Source organism: Musa acuminata, chromosome BXJ3-7 (genome assembly GCF_036884655.1).
Source record: "Musa acuminata AAA Group cultivar baxijiao chromosome BXJ3-7, Cavendish_Baxijiao_AAA, whole genome shotgun sequence".
NCBI lineage: Eukaryota > Viridiplantae > Streptophyta > Magnoliopsida > Zingiberales > Musaceae > Musa > Musa acuminata.
This window is the reverse complement of record NC_088355.1, coordinates 38,036,909-38,056,535: the sequence shown is the minus strand read 5'-3', so window position 1 is coordinate 38,056,535 and position 19,627 is coordinate 38,036,909. Positions and strand designations below refer to the sequence as shown.

The 19,627-nt window shown below is 37.9% G+C and overlaps 2 protein-coding genes across 13 annotated transcripts; one reads left to right on the top strand and one right to left on the bottom strand.

Moving 5' to 3' along the window:
* Positions 1 to 1,411: 1,411 nt before the first annotated feature.
* LOC135642699 (uncharacterized) lies at positions 1,412 to 8,190 on the bottom strand. 2 transcript variants are annotated; one of them, XM_065159050.1, is made up of 9 exons: positions 8,033 to 8,190; positions 7,781 to 7,850; positions 6,117 to 6,273; positions 5,057 to 5,868; positions 4,124 to 4,297; positions 3,934 to 4,050; positions 2,580 to 2,759; positions 2,282 to 2,328; positions 1,412 to 1,917 (listed from the first exon to the last, which is right to left on the bottom strand). In XM_065159050.1, the coding sequence occupies exons 2-9, from the start codon at positions 7,826 to 7,828 to the stop codon at positions 1,614 to 1,616; spliced, it is 1,839 nt and encodes a 612-aa protein (XP_065015122.1). In that variant the 5' UTR covers positions 7,829 to 7,850; positions 8,033 to 8,190; the 3' UTR covers positions 1,412 to 1,613. The 2 variants fall into 2 exon arrangements, with proteins under 2 accessions (XP_065015122.1, XP_065015123.1); XM_065159051.1 differs by having other exon boundaries at positions 7,959 to 8,093.
* Positions 8,191 to 8,520: 330 nt separating this feature from the next.
* LOC135585951 (fructose-bisphosphate aldolase-lysine N-methyltransferase, chloroplastic-like) lies at positions 8,521 to 16,357 on the top strand. 11 transcript variants are annotated; one of them, XM_065159060.1, is made up of 11 exons: positions 8,521 to 8,735; positions 9,192 to 9,935; positions 10,029 to 10,103; positions 10,190 to 10,809; positions 11,003 to 11,304; positions 11,850 to 12,426; positions 12,579 to 12,607; positions 13,271 to 13,482; positions 14,796 to 14,918; positions 15,064 to 15,468; positions 15,954 to 16,357. In XM_065159060.1, the coding sequence occupies exons 6-11, from the start codon at positions 11,942 to 11,944 to the stop codon at positions 16,167 to 16,169; spliced, it is 1,470 nt and encodes a 489-aa protein (XP_065015132.1). In that variant the 5' UTR covers positions 8,521 to 8,735; positions 9,192 to 9,935; positions 10,029 to 10,103; positions 10,190 to 10,809; positions 11,003 to 11,304; positions 11,850 to 11,941; the 3' UTR covers positions 16,170 to 16,357. The 11 variants fall into 11 exon arrangements, with proteins under 11 accessions (XP_065015132.1, XP_065015130.1, XP_065015131.1 ...); XM_065159058.1 differs by having other exon boundaries at positions 10,019 to 10,103; XM_065159059.1 differs by having other exon boundaries at positions 9,192 to 10,103; positions 10,190 to 10,254; positions 10,667 to 10,809.
* Positions 16,358 to 19,627: the final 3,270 nt, after the last annotated feature.

The following is a 19,627-nucleotide window of genomic DNA, read 5'->3' as shown; positions in this document are numbered from 1 at the left end:
TCACCAGCTTTGAGCTCTCTTGAATGTGGAAAATGGTTTCTACACATTGACCCTTATTCTTGCTTTAGGAACCCTGAAAGAGATTAGCCTAGGTCATCGAAAGAAGAGTTGTCAATGGGGTTAAAGACAACAAAGAGGGACCTAGTGAAGATTACGTCTGAGTAGACCCTAGGGGTGAAGCAACTAAGTCCGAGGGGACAAGGGGAGGAGAAATCATGAAACTTTTAGGTGAAGGGGGCGGATGCTCGTAGTCTTTCATGATGTTAGGCTGTGTTGTGTTCCTTCCTCACTTTGATAAACCGATTAAAGCTATAGTAAAAGTGAATCTTGGTAAGAGGATTGTCATGCTTATGGATCCAAATCCAAAATGGTTTATCCATGATCAAGATAAAGTTTTGGATGAAATTCGATTAAAATTCAAACTCATTAATATTAAATATTAACGAAGGAGTTGTGGTTAGGATTCACATACCACACGAATAAAAAAAAGTTATTTTCTCCTATTATGTAAATAGGTGTTGAAGTTGAATAGATATCATTGATGTTGATGATGAGAGTGATACTATAGAGAATAGAGAATAAGTTTTATAGTTTTACAGAGAATAGAGAATAGATATCAATGATGAGAGTGATACTATGAGAGTGATATCATACATTAGGATTAAGGGTACCTAACGAGACAATAGAGAATAAGTTTTATAGTCAAGAAAAAATAATTCATATACTAAATCCTTAAATGACCATAAGAGATACTATTATAAATATAGTAAGAAGGTTCACAAAAGCAATCCTTGCTTCCTATTTGAAGGAGTGCATAATAATTTACTAATTCAATGCTTTTATTTCAAAAAATAAATGAAGATAGATAACTTGTTGAGATTATTGGATATAAAAAGTGTTGATATAGAAAAAAATTTACTTTGTAGAAAAGTGTGGACCAAGTGAAACGGAAAATATCTTATATTTAGGTAAATCTTGATTTCTTAAAATAAAGAGTAAAAAAATATCTCAAATAAATATTCAACTATCATATATTACGGTGTAAGAAGTTAAAACCTATATGATTTTTAAGAAAAGAAAATTGATAAAATAACCCCTGAGAAAATAAAAAACTATTATAAGGGAAACAGAAACTAAATCCTCTTATTATAGGAAATCAAAAACTGAAACCCCGATATCCGATGATCAAGAAGATATGGTGACATGATTTTAAAACTGTTTAATGTTTTATTTTAATTCTATGACATTATTTGAAATCCTCAAACTTCAAACATCGTATATATTTGACCTTTAGAGACATGCATTAAAAACTAGCTTATCATATTTGTTGGAGATAATGATGCCAATGTAAATATGACCGTCAGATGAGCATCACATCCTATTTACAGATCAAAGTTTCTGTACACAACAGTGGCAGGCCAAATCTTAATTTATTTACAATCAACAAGGCAAATTATTAGGAAAGTGTGACAGTTACATACAAAACAAGAGAGGACTCCCAGATTGAAAGAATATTTACAGCAAATGGTAGTCTCTGCATCTGAAGGTTTGATCCTTCCATAGAGGCCAAATATACCACGACTGTCCAATACATTACATCAGAAAACTAGGCATCAGTTCAGCAACTCAGCCTTATCTTCCAACATCTCCCAATCATCATCTGAGCAATCCTGGTGGTGATTAGCAGCATCACCTTCCAGGGGAAGATTCATAGTAGCCTCTTTGTCGATCATGATTGAACTCTTGCTTGTCGGTGAATGGAGATCACTCTTAGGCAAGACAGTCTTCTCAGACAAAGAGTTTGATGAGGAGACCAGGGTGCCAGTTACTGACAATATCGGTCTGTTGTCTGGCATACATCCATAAACTCTATTTTTCAGAGATAACGCACTCTCACAGGCAACAGCTATTTCTTCTCTGTGATCAGAACAACACTATATTAATTCAATTTCTTCTACTAGTACTGATTAAAACATGCTAAACTGAAGTGTTGCAGTTTATGAATTGGAGAAAAAGAACATGATCTATCTACTCAAACATAATTATATGTTTCTGAATGGTTATGTTAAAAATGAAATGACAGTCAGAATGATATTATCAGTAAACTATTACATCTGTTCACAGCCATGAGGGAAGCGAAAAGAACATATAATTATTTATATTAAAGACAAAAGTTGTAATCAAGTTCGTATAGTCACTAGCATCAAAAGATTAAACTATGCAGACAAAATGAACTTTTCAAGCCTTTTTAGCACAAAATAATTTGGGAGACAACACTTACTGTAAAATATCGAGCATGCGACCTCGATCCATTAGAAACTCTCTCAACTGTAGCACAAGAATGAGAAGTTTATCATACTTCTGAATGAATTAATTCATTAACAAATCTCAGGTCTTAGATGGCAGAACTTTTAAAGCACTTTCTTTTAAAGAGTGCTCCTATTATAAATTTACTGGAAATTTCTGTTTAGATGTCTCACAAGGCAACTTCTGAGTCATAGCAAGTGGTTATGCTTGGGAACTTGTAAAAATTCCTAAACATCAACTTAAAATGTACACACGTATAATTCCTATGTTACCTTCGTGTTCTCCTCTGCTTCATTCTGGAGACAATATGCTTCTTGTAATATGCTATTCATGATGTCTTCCTGCTCACGAAAACACTTGTGGGCCAAGTCTTCCCTTTTAAGCTTCTCCCGCTCAGCCGCTGCTTGTTCTTCCTTTGCATGAGCTAGTCGTGCACCCAGTGTTTGACAAATCTGTTATAAGTTTTAAAGCTATAGTTAGAAACACCAGATGCAAATCACAAAAAAGTAGAGAATTCTGCATTTCTCTTGGCCACATATCTAGCTTCCACATCAGTTTTATTGAAATGTTAATTCTGAAAAATTCAATAGCATCCAAATGTATAAAAGGAAAAGCTAAAAACGGTTTTCAAATGATGAAAGCAGAAAACTTGGAAGTTTCCATGAGGGAAGATAATAAAGTAGCAATATAGGCACAAAAACACTGTAACAGACAGTACTTTGTAACCTAGGAAGAAAAAAGAGAAATAAGCAATCATTTTGTTATTGTTGTAGAGATTCTTTAAAGGGATTAACAAGCTATCATCATTTCAACCATTGGTAGATTTTGCACATATCTATGAAAGGTCTAATAAATCAATTTTCCAAATGGAGCGTGTTTCACAAAGATGGTATCTGAGGTGTTCTTAATCAATATAGGCTTTTGTGGATCACAATCTCAGAGAGTTAACTTAGGCCACCTGGTTCAGCTTATGGACTGATTTGATTTATCTCTCATCAACATGGGGTTGGAGTTTACTGATGCTCAGATACAAATCAAATAACCTTCTGGTTGTCATTTCACCACCATTAGATTTTGGATTTTGGTGCCACACCACTTCGTGATGCCAGAAAGGAAATCAAAGTAAAGGTCAATTAGAATTCAGATTTTCTATTCGTTGTGCCTGTAGTCTTCTGTTTCAGCAGCATTCCAGATTTGCTGGCTGAAGCAGCTCAAGGTTCACGCAATCCGAAGAAGACAGGAACAGGTAGAGTCTATATTTTAGGTTCGATTTCGGTTCTAAGAATCTAGATACATCTTTCATTTTCCTAGTTATTTTTGTCAGGTTTCTTAGTCTACTTGGAAAGAGTAATGACATGTTAATGACACTGAAAAGCTCAGTTGACTTACAAAATATATACAGCGCTAGATTAGTGTTGAAGATTTTGCATCACACTTGTAGAAAAAACCTTGCATTCATGATGGAATGAGCCAACGGGCATTACATACCTTTGCCTCAAAAAGAATAGCAGAAGATAAAAATCAACAAACTAATATGTAGTTTTGGTCCTTGCAAATCAACAATACACTGTTATGGTAAAGAACAGCATATGTCAGTTACATAGAGACCAACAATGTTTTCCTCACCTCCTCTAAAATAGAAAGTGATTTTTGTCTTTCATCTGAGATATTGATAAGCCGAGATTGAAGTTCCATAGCTTCAGGTGCCATTGCAGATTTTTCAGAATAAATTTCTTCAGCTTTCTGCCAACATCAAACAATGTGAGTATTACTTACCATATAACTGAAATAAAGCAAGGCTAGCATGGAACACAACCTTCTCATTTGTGACTTTTGCATGGTTTATCTTCTGCCTGAGGTCCTCCGCTTCTTGGAATATATCTTCACCAGCCACAGAGGCTTCTTTTTTAGCTTGTTCAGCTCTCTCCTCGTGAAGCTCTACCTCTTTCAGCATGTTAATTGTTGATTCCAGTGCAGATACCAATGTTCTCTGGTTGACGTACAAATCACAAGTAATTCTAGGCAACAATGAAATGTATGTTTATAAGACAAGCAGCAGAAGCTTTTGGTCTGCAGTTAACTCTTGTTTTACAATTTTTACTTGATAAAGGATTTGACATATAGTTTATCATTTAGAACTCAAAAAGCACAAATATAAATCCACATACAGATCAAGAGGTACATAAGCATTGGAAGAAAGGTGAACTACGTTACTATAGAGTTCAATAAGAAAGCTCAACCCAGGTTCAATAGACGTACCAGTAATTAGCTTGCTTGTCAACTGTTTAGCAACATATGAGTGACTTGGTTATTTGCCCCATTCCCCCATTAATACAACACCTTGAGTAACTTAATTTCCTTTGCTTTGATTTAACTTGGCATGCAGAGGTAGCTTTAGAATTTATATAGCTAATTTATCAAATGACATATACCAATGATCTTTCCATATGCAAAAATGCTGCAAAGTGATTTCTATTTCTGCATTGTCTAAGAGTTAGAGTTGTATCCTCAATTAATTTATCTATTATATAATTTGACCTGAGATTTTTTTAGCATTTTACTAGGCTAAAAGAATGTCAACAACTAAGCCAAGATGTAGTAGTTAAGGAGAGTTAGTATGACTTTACAATACATGTTTCACATTTCAACACTAGCACATATTGTAGTATAACTTAAAGAACAAAACAAATAGGACTTGCAGAACTGCAAAGTAACATACACAAACAAAGCTCAACAACATAAAGGTTACCTTCTTGTTTTGAGCATCAAGAAGAATACTGTCGAGGAAGTCAATGTTAGGTATCTCTCCTTGTGTAGCTACAATTGCAGTTTGGAGCTTATCACTGATAGACACTTTATCTTTTTCAAGTGGCAACAGAACAGAAGCCGTCTCAGCTAGGCACTCGAGCTGTTGTACTTCATAATCACTTTGGAAATCTTCAATATTGATAAATTCTCCAGATTTTTTAGAGTGTTGAGCTTGAGAAATTTCATGGACAGATGAGGTTTCCTCAGCATTGGTAAAAGCAGCTGACACAGTACTGTTAGCTTCAAAGTTGCATTTATCTTGGATTTTGGCAACATCCTTGAATGCTCCTAGTAACTGTTCTTCATACTCACTAATGCAACTGCTCATAGCCTTCTCTTTCTGTGTTCCACATTCCATCAGATCTAGATTGTTTTGAACAGTTTGAAATGACAATGTAGGACAACCGTCTGAAGAAGCTGCTAGAGTGCCATTAAGTTTTGTCTTGCACAATTCTTGGACATCAGCATCCAGAACATCATACTTAACTGCAACGGTCTGTGGTACACTAACTACTTCCTCCAGTTTGGTCTCCAAGGTTTCATTCTTTCCAAGGACATTAGAACAATTTCCAACAAGCATCACAACTGAGGATTGTGGCTCTGAATGAGCATTACTTTTATTATCAGCAGAAAGATTTATATCTGATTCAGCTTTCGGTTCGGAAGGTAGAAGAGTCTCTTTTTGCTCAACAATTACATTGTGACGTGGTAATAGATTTGCCCCATTCGTGTCTTCCCGTGAATAATCACCTACTGCTTCCCACGTACATGGTACCAAATATTAGCCAAACTAGTATAACCATTTTCAAAAATAGTAATTTCACAAGTAAGCAAGAAGAAGAATAGTTAGAAAAGATGAGACCATATGAAATATGTTGCACATTTCCTCTTAGTGTGTATAATGGAAAATATGATAAAATCAAGAAATCCCATAACAGATATAAGTATCTCAAAGAATTAAATTGCTCTAATTGAACTTGGTCACATGAAAAAACACCTACCATTAAGTGATTGTTCTGCATCAAGAGAGATATAGGGATTTGATGTTTCCGCTGGTTCAGTTATGATTGGTAAAACATCAGATAGAATGAACTCTACTGCAGTATCAACATCATCAGAATATTCAATAGCGACAGCCCTAAGTATTCGGAGATCAATCTGCAGTGAAGTAAAAGAGACACCAATTATAATGTCATTAAAAACAAAAGAACAACCCCAATATACAAATTCAACTTCCCCTGATTTTATAATTTACAAAGTCAAGATCCCAGGCAATCTTTAAATATCCAGACCAAAATTAATCAAACTAGCAATAGAACATATAAGGAATGAAGAATTCTTCTAATAAATAATGTGGTGGATGTGGATGTGTCCTACAGATATGTTAACATCTCAGTATATAACAATGTAAATTTCTGAAATGCGTAAAGTTGTAATATTCTGCATAAAGAAGCAGGAAAGCAATTTTAGAATCATCATCATTCGGTATTCAGGGTATTACAGTCTCCCCTACTTAACCTTCCAAAGGCTAAAACCAGGAACATCCACAATCATGAAGTCTAGTAGTTCTATGCAAGTCAATGAAACTCATAATTAGGCAACACATAGGGGCCTGATTGATGACATTGTGTAATGCAACATGCACTGGAAAATCACACCAAAAGGTACAAACTGATTTTACAAGTGTAAAATTTTGAACAAAGATGGGTGATTATTTCAACCTTGGAACTGTACACTGTCTCCACATTGCTCTATTCTGATCGTTTAAGAAATTATAACTGCTCGAATGATAGTCTTGTTATGATCTATAATAAATTTCAATTAATGGTTTCATTAAAATGATGATTATAGTCACACTGTCAACAACACATATTTGAAATTTGACACTACTGCACTACAATTGTAAGGATTATTTCTTTTCTGCATAGAATGAATCCATAGTTTCTTAGTTTTTGTTGCTCCCTCTTTCTGGCACATACTAGTTTGATATTTATTCAAGCATATGAACTAATGCTAATTATAATTGGAGTTGTATATTGATGTTTTATCAGACTCAACACTCTTGTTGTTTTCTTCTTATGTACTAAGTAAATTTTCCATTAGTTCCTAGAAAATAGGATGACAGAAGAGAAACCATTGATGTTGTTACCAATAATAACACAATAGCATACATAGCCTGCCGACCTATTTGAGGAACATATACAATTCACATAACAAATATATATAATTTCTATAGTTCCACAAACTATTGTCCCGCATTTATGGGCATCATCCATGTGTTTGAGTAATTATAGTACTGTTCATGATTCTGACAAACACAACATCAGCACAACAATCGTTCAGTTGGCGCTTACTATGCATTCCAATGAATCTCCGGACCGGGCGTAATCTGATATTGTCTGAGGTTTGGTGTCAAGATTTGATATGGGGAGACCGTAATATCCCCGATCCAATTAACGTTACATTGGCGGAGGGCTGTAGTTTTGATTAATACATGAGTTCTTGAGCACTCCTTTTGGGAATTATCCCATGATGTCCAACAGTAGAAACACGAGAAAGAACATGACACTAACTAGATCTAAAGCAATTCCAACAGTCAGACCTCTGTTTGGTTGGTGTCCATTAAAATGTCTTTTTTATTGATTATACTAACATGGCCTCATACCTGCGGGAAGACCTCGTGCAGAGCACGAAGCACCGACTTCAGAGTCATGATTCGATAGCTAATACGCCCTCTGCAATAGACAAGTTGAGAACCAAATCAGTCGAGGCGAAATAGAAATCGATAAATTGAATTCCGATCATAACAAAGGCACATAAAAGAAACACGATTGAATTCTCACCGGAAAAGATCCAAGAAAGGAAAGGAAGAGAAAGGAGAACACGAGAAGGATGAGCAAGGGTAAGGGAAAAAAACCTATAGCGATACGGATCGATTGGAGACGGGCTGCTGACGGAAGAGAGAGAACTCGGGGATGCCTTGGAGATCAAGCAAGCAAGTGAATTCAACGGACTTCGTGCCCTCTCTGCTCCTATTAATAAGATAGGATAGGAAGCGTAGAATTCGTGGCGATACGTATGGATTCGAGTAGGAATCGCGGAGGTATACAAGAGATTCCGTCGTAGTGTGCGTTGCACGTGTGTCCGAAGAGACGCAAATTTATGTGGAAATTGGATTATTTTATTTAGGGTAATTTCTCACAAAGCCCCTCTATTAGTTCCTTTCCTCGGAGCACCCCATTTCTTTTCTTTACTTACATAAATGCCCTTGATCTTTCCGTTTCTCGGCGCATGGATCTGAAAATTTAGGGGTACTTTGGTATTTATGCAAATCAGACGCTTATTAAGAGATAAAGGAAAATTAAGGGCTTTTATGAGAAATTCTACCTTTCTCTGTTGATGCCTACAATTCCCATACCTGCGCCTCGATTGGGGTCGACAAGGAAGGCTTGGGTGAGCCGCAACCGCGTCGGTCCGGCTCCATCTGGAAATGCCGAAACCCGCTCCGCTCCCGATTCCCACCTTCGCCTGGGGAAGGGCAATGTCGGTAGAGATGAACAGCGCCTCGATGCCGGCCGCGCCGGAGACGCCGGGATTCTTGTTCTCCGATTGTTTTCGAGGTAAGGCTTCAATCTGCCTCGGATTCGCCTCATAGGTTCTTGGGTTGCCCGTAGATTCGTCCTTTTCTTCTCTTGTTTGCGTTTGATCTTGCTTTCTGTGATTCTTCTTGGCTGTTTCGCCGTCGCCTTGGATTCTTGTTGTTCTTGGTGCTGATCTTGAATTCCACTTTGTTCACCGTTGATGATGGCCCACGGCACGGTGTTTTGATTACCTATCCCCTTTTGTTCGGAGATCTAATTTCTTTGTTCGAACTCCCCGAGTGGGTTGGACACCGTTTTCTGTAATTTTCTTGGCGTTTTTCCGCCACCTTTGATTCTTGTTGTTCTTGGGGCTGATCTTGCTTGGATCGGATTTGCATTGGCTGCGGTTTTACATTGCGAACAGTTACGACTCGCTTGTTCCTGCACCTTCCATTTCATCTAAGAGGGTAGTTGTGTTTCCTCTTTGCTGTATAGCATTGGCAGCTAATGGGGAGGGACTCGAAACCCAAGGAATCAGGTGGTAAGGGGAAGGGAAAGCAGGCAGCTTCCTCTGCAACTGATGATAATGCCTCCCAAGGGCAAAGGGAAGGGTGGCAAGTCAAGTGATGGGCTTGGTACCTGCACTTATGGTAAAGGTTGTGTCATCTCTTGTGATCACGGTTTCCCTTGATCATAGATTCCTTCGCAATCAGTTGATTTTAGTGTTTGATTCATTCAAAATTATGATATTATTAAGCCTAGTACCTTTCAGATAATGTCATGCAGATTACTTCAAGGCACCAATAGATTGCACTATCTATTTGCAAATGCCTTGTCCCCATTCATGGATTAACAAGACAGCTTATTTCTGTTCGACTCAATCGATCCTGATTGGGTCAGACTAATTTCATTTCCAAACAATCAGGATAACCTGAAACCAGCTAATCCTGAGTTGGTTCTGTCTAATTTCTGATTGATTTTGTGTATCAGGCTAGGTACTGGAAGCCAGAATGACTCATTCTGTTCTGCACCAATCTTGGCCAATTTTCCACCAACTCCCAACAGCTTGCTGAAAAGATTTGGCAAAAATCCGACCATCTAAAAGAAAGGAAAAGGAAAATCAATGGGAAAAACAATCCCACGATCTGGTTTAGCTGGTCCAATCAATTGAGACTGGTTTAGATTCTGGATTGTGTTATCAATCCCAAAGCTGATCCAAATATTATGAAATTTAAGAAGGTGCAGAATTGCTGCTCACCTTTGCCATCCATTTCTTGAATTCATGATTGAATTTGACTAATTATAGTCTTATTTGATTGAAGCACATTCAAGGAAGCTCGCTACTTTATAGAGTGAAATCTTGGGGCACCAAAGATGGTCTCATGTGCTCTGAAATTAATGGAATAGGTTAATTCTTCCTATCTTTGCATCATATTCTAACTGTGTATGCTTAACAATGAACTAGATACCTGTTGTGTCCAAATCGGTGACAGGTTTAGCCATTGAATTACACTGGCTAAGCAATGGAGACAAGGTTCCCCCTGCTGAATTTGCAAAGGTAGGTTCTCTGTTCTGTCCACTGAGATTGTTTCAGAATCTTGTGAGTTTAGCTATGGGCATGATGATTGGTAGAGCATTGTGATACAATCTAGATCCTTATTTTATGATTCCCTACAACATGTGCTCTCAGTTCTGCTTTTCTTTTCCTTTTTTTAGTGGGTTTATTGTTCTTTTATTTTCATTTTCACTTTCGTTTTTTAGGTACTGTTATGTTGAACTGAAGTATGTATTTTCTTCATGTTGACTTGCACTTTCAGGGAATGATTGATCTTGCGGTTTAATTTTCTTGAACTTAAACCTTGAACCTGCATGAAATTATAGGTCTTTAGAAGATTTATCTGTTTTTTTTGGGTGAATTATATGTGGAAGAAATTAGTTTTCCCGTGCCTTGTGCTGGCTGTCTGTCTCAGGTGGCAACAGAATATTCCGAGTGTCCATCAGGAAAGGAAGGTGGAGACCTTGGATGGTTTCTGAGGGGAAAAATGGCTGGTCCTTTTCAGGATGCCGCATTTAGTACACCTATTGGAGCTACTAGCGTGCCATTTAAATCAACGTATGTCTATAGAACTATTCTTCGCGTATTTCATCACCGAACCCTCCACATGTTTATTGTGCTACGAGTTTGACATATTTAGTTTGGATGTTGTTACTCTTGGTGATTTGGAAATGATTACTGAAAAATATGCTCATGTTTTAAGTTGTATTTACTTGCTTGTGCTTATAATCATATATCGGAAGTAATGCAGGCATGGTTACCACATCATTCTTTGTGAAGGGAGGAAAAATTAATAGTTTTGGTGTAGAACAGCTGCTTCAGATGGGAGGAACTGGTATCATCTGTTAATCAACCCCCGAGGATTTAGATGAAGCAAGACTGCTACTGCATGGAGTTTGGAGATATGTAAACTATGCAGAAGAGTCTCCGAGTAAATCCTAGTTTGGTCTGTTATGTGAAACTGCTTTGAGGAAGAAATTTGCTGGTTGTTCCATGGTTAAGAAAGAATGCTTTGGTGATGAACTTAAAGCACTTAGAAGAGGAGAGGAGCAGGTACAGTCTCATCACTTGTGACATTCAAGTGTTGGTTGAACCGACTGTTGAATTCTACGAAAAACATTCATATTTTGTCATTATATGATGAAAAGTACTGCGTTTTGGTTGGCTTGTTTTATTACTGCACATGAAGGCAAAATAAGCGAACCCTATGAGTCGAAAATTTTGATCTAAATAATGAGTTCATTTTGTTATAAGTATTTTATCCCTGATCGAGGGTTATATGTGAATTTTCATTTTCCGACCAACATGACGGTCATATTATCATTCTTGCTTTGTAGAAATCTAACAGTATCCTCACACTTTTTCCTTCCCCGATATTAATTAATAGCCTATGTGGAGGCTGATGAATTAATGTTTCTATGCAAATTGTACGTGCAAAAAGGCTTTAACATGCAATTATAAATAATTCACTTTGCAATGCTTCCATGACTAAACTTCATTATTTTAAATATAAAAAAAATTATGGAATTAGAGGAAAATGATAAGTGGATGACGCAGGGGGTTAAGTTGTTGCTCATATCTATCCGTTGGGTTTGTAGCTAATGGTTGGTCGGACTTTCACCTTCTAAACCCGCGCTTCTTTGCTGCTGCTGCTGCGACTCCCTCTCGTTGCACTCCGTTCTTGCAGTAGATGGCGGTGCCCCGTCTTCTTCTCCACCTCGTCTACCCGACCTCGTCGTCCCTCCTCCTCGCCAACTGCAAGCCGTCGCCCCTACCTGTCCTCAACATCGGCTGTAGAAGGATCAGCACCGCCGCAGCGCAGCGCGCCCCCCCGTCGGAGGCCGCCGTCGATGACTTCTGGCGGTGGCTTTGTGAGCGGGGAGTGGTCGCTGCCTCGTCCGCCGCGACCGTTAAGCCGGGCTTCGTGCCGGAGGGCCTGGGCCTCGTGGCCCAGAGGGACCTCCCCCGCAACGAGGTGGTGGTGGAGGTCCCCAAGAGGCTCTGGATCGACTCCGACACGGCAGTCGCCTCCGAGATCGGGAGGCTGTGCGCCGGCCTCAAGCCCTGGGTCTCCATCGCCCTCTTTCTCCTACGGGAGAGGGCCCTGGGCACGGCCTCTCCCTGGCACCCCTATCTCGACATTCTTCCGCCCACTACCAATTCCACTATCTTCTGGTAAGTGCGAGAATCCGTTCCGACAAATCATCGATTTTGGCTTTGCTTCACATAATTAATCCCACCCGACCGCTCTGTGAAATTCCTCAAAGCAAGATTCTTTTTTCTTGTACAATCGAATTATTAAGCAGCATTTGATGTTTCCGGTGCAGGTCAGAAGAGGAGCTTTCTGAAATAGAAGGTAAGATGAATCATTATTATTAAAGCAATATTTGTTGTTTCCGGCATCTGTTTGTATTTATCTTTGTTTGGGTGCATACGTTGATACTTTGCAGGTGAGGTAAATGTTTTATGCTGGATGTTACCTGAGAATAGTAGTCTCACATGGATAAAAATTAGTGTGTCCAGACCTTCAGTGACCTTCTTGATCTTTTGACTTACAGTGCCATTCAATCATACGCTGATGCCCTTTAGTTTCAGCCAAGGATTCTAAAGGTAGTTGGTTTACTGAATACTGTATTCTGCCATTACCGTATGGTGAGGTAGAAGGCTGGTATGGATTGTATAATGAAGTAAGACAGAAGAATTGTGCAGAATACAAAATAGCTGAAGAGAGCTTGTGGATTATGAAACACATACCACGTGAATAAAGGCTAGCTATATAAATGTTTTGATCATCAAAGAGCTACCAGAACAAGATTCTGAGTAAATGTGGCTTTTATAATGCATGTCCTAAGAAAATCTTTCAGCAGTCCAGACATTTTATTGTATATCTGTGCCTTCTGTTCTACTTTCTGCTTCCATGATTCCCATGTGATGTATGCTGATTTCCCTTTACTTCCATCAGCTTTGATGGTTCATATTAAGATGGTGGGTGTTTGTATTTGTGTGTGCATTTGTGCAGGAACTCAGTTATTGAACACGACAATGGGTGCTAAAGAGTATGTGGAAAGTGAATTTGTCAAAGCAGAAGCGGAAGTGATACTTCCAAACAAACATCTCTTTCCTTCAGCTATAACATCGCTTGATTTTCTGTGGGCTTTCGGAATTCTCAGATCAAGGGCCTTTTCACGTGGTCGTGGTGAAAATCTTGCTCTTGTTCCATTGGCTGATCTTGTAAGATCTTCGTAGTATAATACTGCTTGCTGAAAGTTATAGAGCTCAATTATTATCACAAATATTATGGGCTTCTTTTTGTTGTCTGAACGTAGTGGATCTTTAAAAGTAGGTTCTTTGTTGTCTGTCAACAATGTTGATATGGAATTTTGACCTTTAATTCAATGGCATGTAGATATCTGTTGACTTGCTTAATTTAGCATAACACATTAAATTTGAATTCTGAAATATAAAATCACTCCTGAACTTTCGATTTTTATAGAATTAGCTTGCAATTAACTTCAATGAAAATAAAAGGATTGGCAGAAATCTTCAAGCCTTTAATTGGTTATTTCATGCAGACATGCCGTTTGAATCACTTGACATGCCGTAGTGATATAAATCTTGATGCAAATCTGGATTTGAGGAAGCAATAATTGTAAAAATATAATGGCAGCAAGTGCTAAGTAGGGTTGCAATCAAGCCAATATTTGCCTAGAAGGTTGGGAGCATCAAAACAGGAATATATAAATTTGAATAACTTTTTATGATTCGGTTTATAATCTATCTTTGTAGAACTAATTACATAGAAATGTTGAATCTCTTAATTTACGGTGCATGGTTTATGATACATGGAATTTCAGTTCCAAATTTTTGTTGTCCAGATTCCAATCTGCTGATCATAATCATAAATGCATGAAGTGGATTCCTTATGCGAGGTTCCTAGACTGCTACTACGCTTTTGATATAATTACACATGGTGTTATTACTTCAATATCCATGTTGTTCAAGTACTAAACTAATATCTTTCCGTGAAGTTATTGTTTTAGTACCCCATGCAATTCAGTTATCACAACTTGGACTGCTTTGTTATGATGTCATTCACACCTACAATACGTATTTGACCGCATCCTCATCCTGGTGATTTTGAATGGTCCCAACTCCCAGCTAAGCTAATTTGATTACAACGTGTTTTCCCACAATTGACTCTGTTAATGGCAGTATTGCTGGTCAAAAGAACAACCAGATTTCTTTTTGTTGTTTCTAGTGAAGTACTTTGTCATCTTCCTATGTCTATCATTGCACCACTAGTGCATCTGTACAACTCTTTAAGCATGTTCATACCACCTTAAACTAATTATGAAGAAAAAGTACATAAACTAAATGTAAAACTAGATTTTGTGTAATTTAACTTTTTTAGCTATAACTGGCCTGGTTTATGTTTTACAAGCAGTAATCAGCCATGTAATGATCATCATATTACACTTTCTTCATTGTACTTACCATTTTGACATTTGAGTTTCAGTTTATTATCTTTTGCTCTTCTCTCCCAGATTAACCACAGTTCCAGTATCACTCAAGAGGATTCTTCTTGGGAGATTAAAGGAAAGGGCATCTTTTCTAGGGAACTGATATTCTCTTTACGAACACCAGTCTATGTGAAATCTGGTGAGCAGGTGAGATTCATTGTATAACCTCTGTATTCAATTTTATCATATAGAGATTCCTATGTGGGGAAAGATGGATGTGGATCTGAGCAAAGTGTTTGCCTTAATACAAGCCAGCCTTCCAACTCATGCTTATCATGATAAATATACTCAGGTGCATATCCACTACGACATCGCAAAGAGTAATGCTGACTTGGCGCTTGATTATGGCTTTGTTGAACAGAGGCCAGATCGGGATGCATATACTTTTACTCTAGAGATTAGTGAATCTGATCCATTTTATGGAGACAAACTAGACATTGCAGAGTCAAATGGTTTAGATGAAACTGCATACTTTGATATAGCTCTAGGTTGCCCACTACCCCCATTGATGCTTCCATATTTGCGGTTGGTAGCTCTTGGAGGAACAGATGCTTTTCTCTTAGAATCGGTTTTCAGAAATACAATTTGGGGTCATCTGGAATTGCCGGTGAGTCGTGCCAATGAGGAAGCCATTTGCCGTGTCGTCAGACAGGCCTGCAAATCTGCTCTCTCTGCTTACCACACTACCGTAGAAGAGGTATGCATTTATTTAGCTTTGAACTGTTAAAATAACTTAAAAATCTTTTCTACTAAGCTCGTTATGTGGACTGTACATTCATCCTATATGTGGCGCCTGTTGAATATATAATAAAATTACCAGAGCACGGTAAATTCTTAACAATCACATCATAATGATATGTTGGAACAGTTGTAAGATACCCACCCTCACCACTTACCTTTTGCAAACTAAAAGAAAAAAGGTCAACTGCATTCATGTAATTCCAAAGTTATGGCACTTGATAGGCACCATTCAACAAAACCAACACTGAGGAATGCTATGATTGACTGATTATGCTTGAGTAACATAAAGAACTAGGAAACAAAAAAAAAGAGTAGTATATTCGACTATGGTACAGTTTTTTTGTTTCCTTTTGGATTACTGTGTTTTAATTTACTTTTTTGGTTTTTTTACATAATAACCATCATTATATTCATGACTAAGCTTGTAGATGTAATGCACAGGATGAAAAACTTATGGAAGGGGATAATTTGGATGAAAGACTTCGAATCGCAGTTTGTATAAGAGCCGGCGAGAAGAAAGTTCTCCAGCAGATCGACAATGCTTTCGGAGAGAGAGAGTCCGAGTTGGATGTTTTGGAGTATTATCAGGAGAGGAGGCTCAAGGATCTGGGACTGGTTGGGGAGCAGGGTGAAATCATCTTCTGGGAATCTAAGTAGAACACCTGCACACACCTTCTCTCCCAAGATCTGATATCACATGTTGTACATGGCGACCGCAATGGACGGTTGCATGCAGGTAATTGAGATAACAATGCATTTGACACCAGAATGTAGTTTATCATCCACAATGGCAGTTCTGTAAGCGTCAGATACTCTAATGATTTGTTTGATTTCATGTGTTCTAATCCTACTGTGATGTGTAATCAAATTGCCACAAAGAAACTGCAGACAGATGAGCTCGTCTAGACTCTGTATCATCCAGAAGCGGTGGTCGCAAGCATGCTGCCGGCCCCCCAACCGCGAGGTGTAGACCCCTCTGTTGATCCCTGCTTTCTTCATGCCTGCCTCCATGAACGTCCATGACAAGGTATTCTTTTGCTGAACAAGAGAAAGAAGATTGTAATGGGAGATGAATTTGCTTGTTCTGTGACAACTGCAAGGACCAAAGAGACCTTTGTAAGGATGTGCAAGTCTCGGAAGCTGCGTCAGAACTGCCATTAGAGTATTCAGGTATTTGTAGATCCAACAGGCTTCGCATTACTATCTCTTGCCTTCTCATAAATTAAACTCCCATGCTTGAATCATGCTCATTAAATTAAACGTCCATCAAGCATTAGGCTTGTCTCTCAAATTGTTACCATCTTCAACATTAAATTGGATACTGGAGATCTCAAGACTAAATCATGCTTAAAACGTTCCCTAAACAAGAGATTCATGATCTTCTTGTCTCAGATTTATGTTGATTTAGGCTAAATTAAGTGACATTTTAGACTCCGAATCCTGAACTCGAAGAAGGCAGCTCACCATGCATACCGAATATGTGTGACGTTGAGATTTTGCAGTCCGACATGCATTTAATATTCGATTTCTCTCTTAAACTTATGAACGTATTCTACCAGCAATTCTGCACCCAATGCATGATTATTACTGATGCAATAGACAACAAATACGATAGGGGTTGGTGGGTGCTGGTAGGGCATATTATGGATTACCCCACGAGGACACGATCCTTGCCACGCCAACCCAAGTATGGGGATCTTGGGAGGAAGACAACGCCACATCAAAGGTGCCACCAGAAATTCAGGATAACAGCAGTCCTCCTCTCGTGTCATCTGGCGTCACGCTGACCAGCATCGCTGCAACAAAAACCGCTCCGAGAAGCTCAGGACGGTGCCGCATGACGCCGTCCCACATATCCAAGGCCGACGGACACCTGAAGGTACACTCGTCGCTCAGGGGGTCGATTGTCGTGCAAAGGCTGCGTACGACCGACCCCAAGAGCTATGATAAAAACCCCTTACTAATATCTGACAAGGGGCATATGAAAGATTAGCATACCATTGACTTGAGCTTTGAAGGCGCTTAAGTCGGGATCACCTCCCATCTCGACCTAGGTCTGTGCGCAGGAATCCAGGAGCGACAAAAGCGATCGGGCTCGCAGAAGAGGTGCATCCCCACCAAATCCGACCTCGACCCGACCAAGCGAAAGTTTCGTCCCCAAGACGGTCCTAGACATCACTAATCGGACCAAGTCGTACCGACCACGTGGCCACGACCTTAGGTTCGCGGAACAGGTGCCTTTGGTCAATATGCCGCATCTTCTTCTCTTCTCTTGCAAGCAGGTTTTGCTGCTTCAACTCAATGGAATGATGACCGAGTAATTCTTCATTGAAAATGAATTGAATCAACTCATCTTATTTGTCTCCAACGTATCCAAACCCCATCGTCATGAACACTAACAGTGGGAAGATATATAGAGGAAGCAGGTTTTGCTGCTTCAACTCGATGGATTGAAAATGAATTGAATCAACTCATCTTATTTGTCTGCAACGTATCCAAACCCCATCGTCATGAACGCAACAGTGGGAAGATATATAGAGGAAGCTGAGGTCACCTCGATACACGTAATCATAGCATGCATATACGAGTTGATATACGCTGACCATGACCTCCAGAAGATTGATGAATCTGACAAGAAGAAACCATGCTTAATTCAATAATGTCAAGAAACTTCTTTTTTTTCAAATAGTCAGTAATAGAATAGAAGTGACAATACTACTAAACTTTGTAATGAATCTCTTATAGAAAGTAGCAAGACCATAAAAGCTCCTCACTTCTATGACAGTTAAGGATAGACCATTCTCGAATAGCATGAATCTTTTCTTCATTTACATGAATCCCATCAATACTCACAATGAACCTCAGAAATATTAATAGTTTTGTCAAAAAGCAACACTTCTTCAAATTCACACAATAAGGATTTGTCATAAAGGCCAATATATTTTTTCCTATTGCAACTATAGATAAAAATATTATCAAAGTATATTACTATAAATTTTACTATGAATGGTTTAAGTACTTGATTCATAAGCTTTATAAATGTATTTGATCAATTAGATAATACAAATAGCATAACTAATCATTTATATAAGTCTTCTATTATCTTGAATGCAGTCCTTCATTCTTCTCTAAGTCTTATACGAAGATCAATATTTGAGAATATCTTAGAGCCTTGTAGTAGATCCAACATATCTTCTAATTGAGATATAGGAAAAACGATATATAACCATGATTTTGTTGATGACTCTACTATTTATACATATCCTCCAACTTTTATCTTTCTTGGGTGTCAACAAAATCAGAACAACTCACGAGCTCATACTTACTCGAATATGTCTCTTTCGTCTTAACTCTTATATCTTCTCTCTCAATATATCATTCTCTTTTGGTTCATCCAGTAATGAGGTAAATTTGATAGACTTACTTCTAGAACTAAATCAATTTGGTGTTGAATATCTATCATCTAGTAATTCTTTAGGAGTGACCTCTTTGAATTCTTCTAATATAGATCCTATCTCTTTTGAAATCTTTGTTTCAGGTAATTCTTCTTCCTTTAAGAGTATAGCATACTCTTGTTTCTTTAAAACTGATAATGAATTCCTACGTAAAGTTAGAAATGGATAAGAAAGACTTCCCCTCCACTTTAATAGTATTGGATTCATTTCTCTTTTTATTAGTTAGTAGAATGATAATATATTTCTCATTTCATTAGAATATATATATATATATATATATATATATAACACTCTAAGGTGGGTTGCATTTATATCATACTGGCATAACCTTTCAAATAGTACATGACACACATCCATATTAATTATCTTACATATAACTTTTTTCTTATAGCTTTTCCTAATTGAGAGAGTAACTCTATATATCTCAATTATAATGATAGTTGAGCCTTGTTTAATCCATGGTAGCTTGTATAGTATTGGATGAGCATCCGTTCATAATTTTAAGTGCTTCATTATTTGGATATAATGTTGTTATAACTTTTATTGTCTATGATTAATATATAGACTTTGTTATTAATATTGCATCGAGAATGAAAGATTTTCTTATACTAAGATAGATCTTCTTACCTTGGGTTAAATAGTAATCTTTTCACAATATAT

Excerpts from the sequence above, each read along its gene's own strand:
- LOC135642699 (XM_065159050.1), bottom strand. The coding sequence starts at position 7,828 with ATGACTCTGAAGTCGGTGCTTCGTGCTCTGCACGAGGTCTTCCCGCAG. Across the intron at positions 6,274-7,780 it reads TGCACGAGGTCTTCCCGCAG|ATTGATCTCCGAATACTTAG; the intron begins GTATGAGGCCAT and ends ACTTCACTGCAG. Across the intron at positions 5,869-6,116 it reads TGCAGAACAATCACTTAATG|TAGGTGATTATTCACGGGAA; the intron begins GTAGGTGTTTTT and ends CGTGGGAAGCAG.
- LOC135585951 (XM_065159062.1), top strand. The coding sequence starts at position 11,942 with ATGGCGGTGCCCCGTCTTCTTCTCCACCTCGTCTACCCGACCTCGTCG. Across the intron at positions 13,483-14,795 it reads TTGTTCCATTGGCTGATCTT|ATTAACCACAGTTCCAGTAT; the intron begins GTAAGATCTTCG and ends CTTCTCTCCCAG. Across the intron at positions 15,469-15,953 it reads ACCACACTACCGTAGAAGAG|GATGAAAAACTTATGGAAGG; the intron begins GTATGCATTTAT and ends TGTAATGCACAG.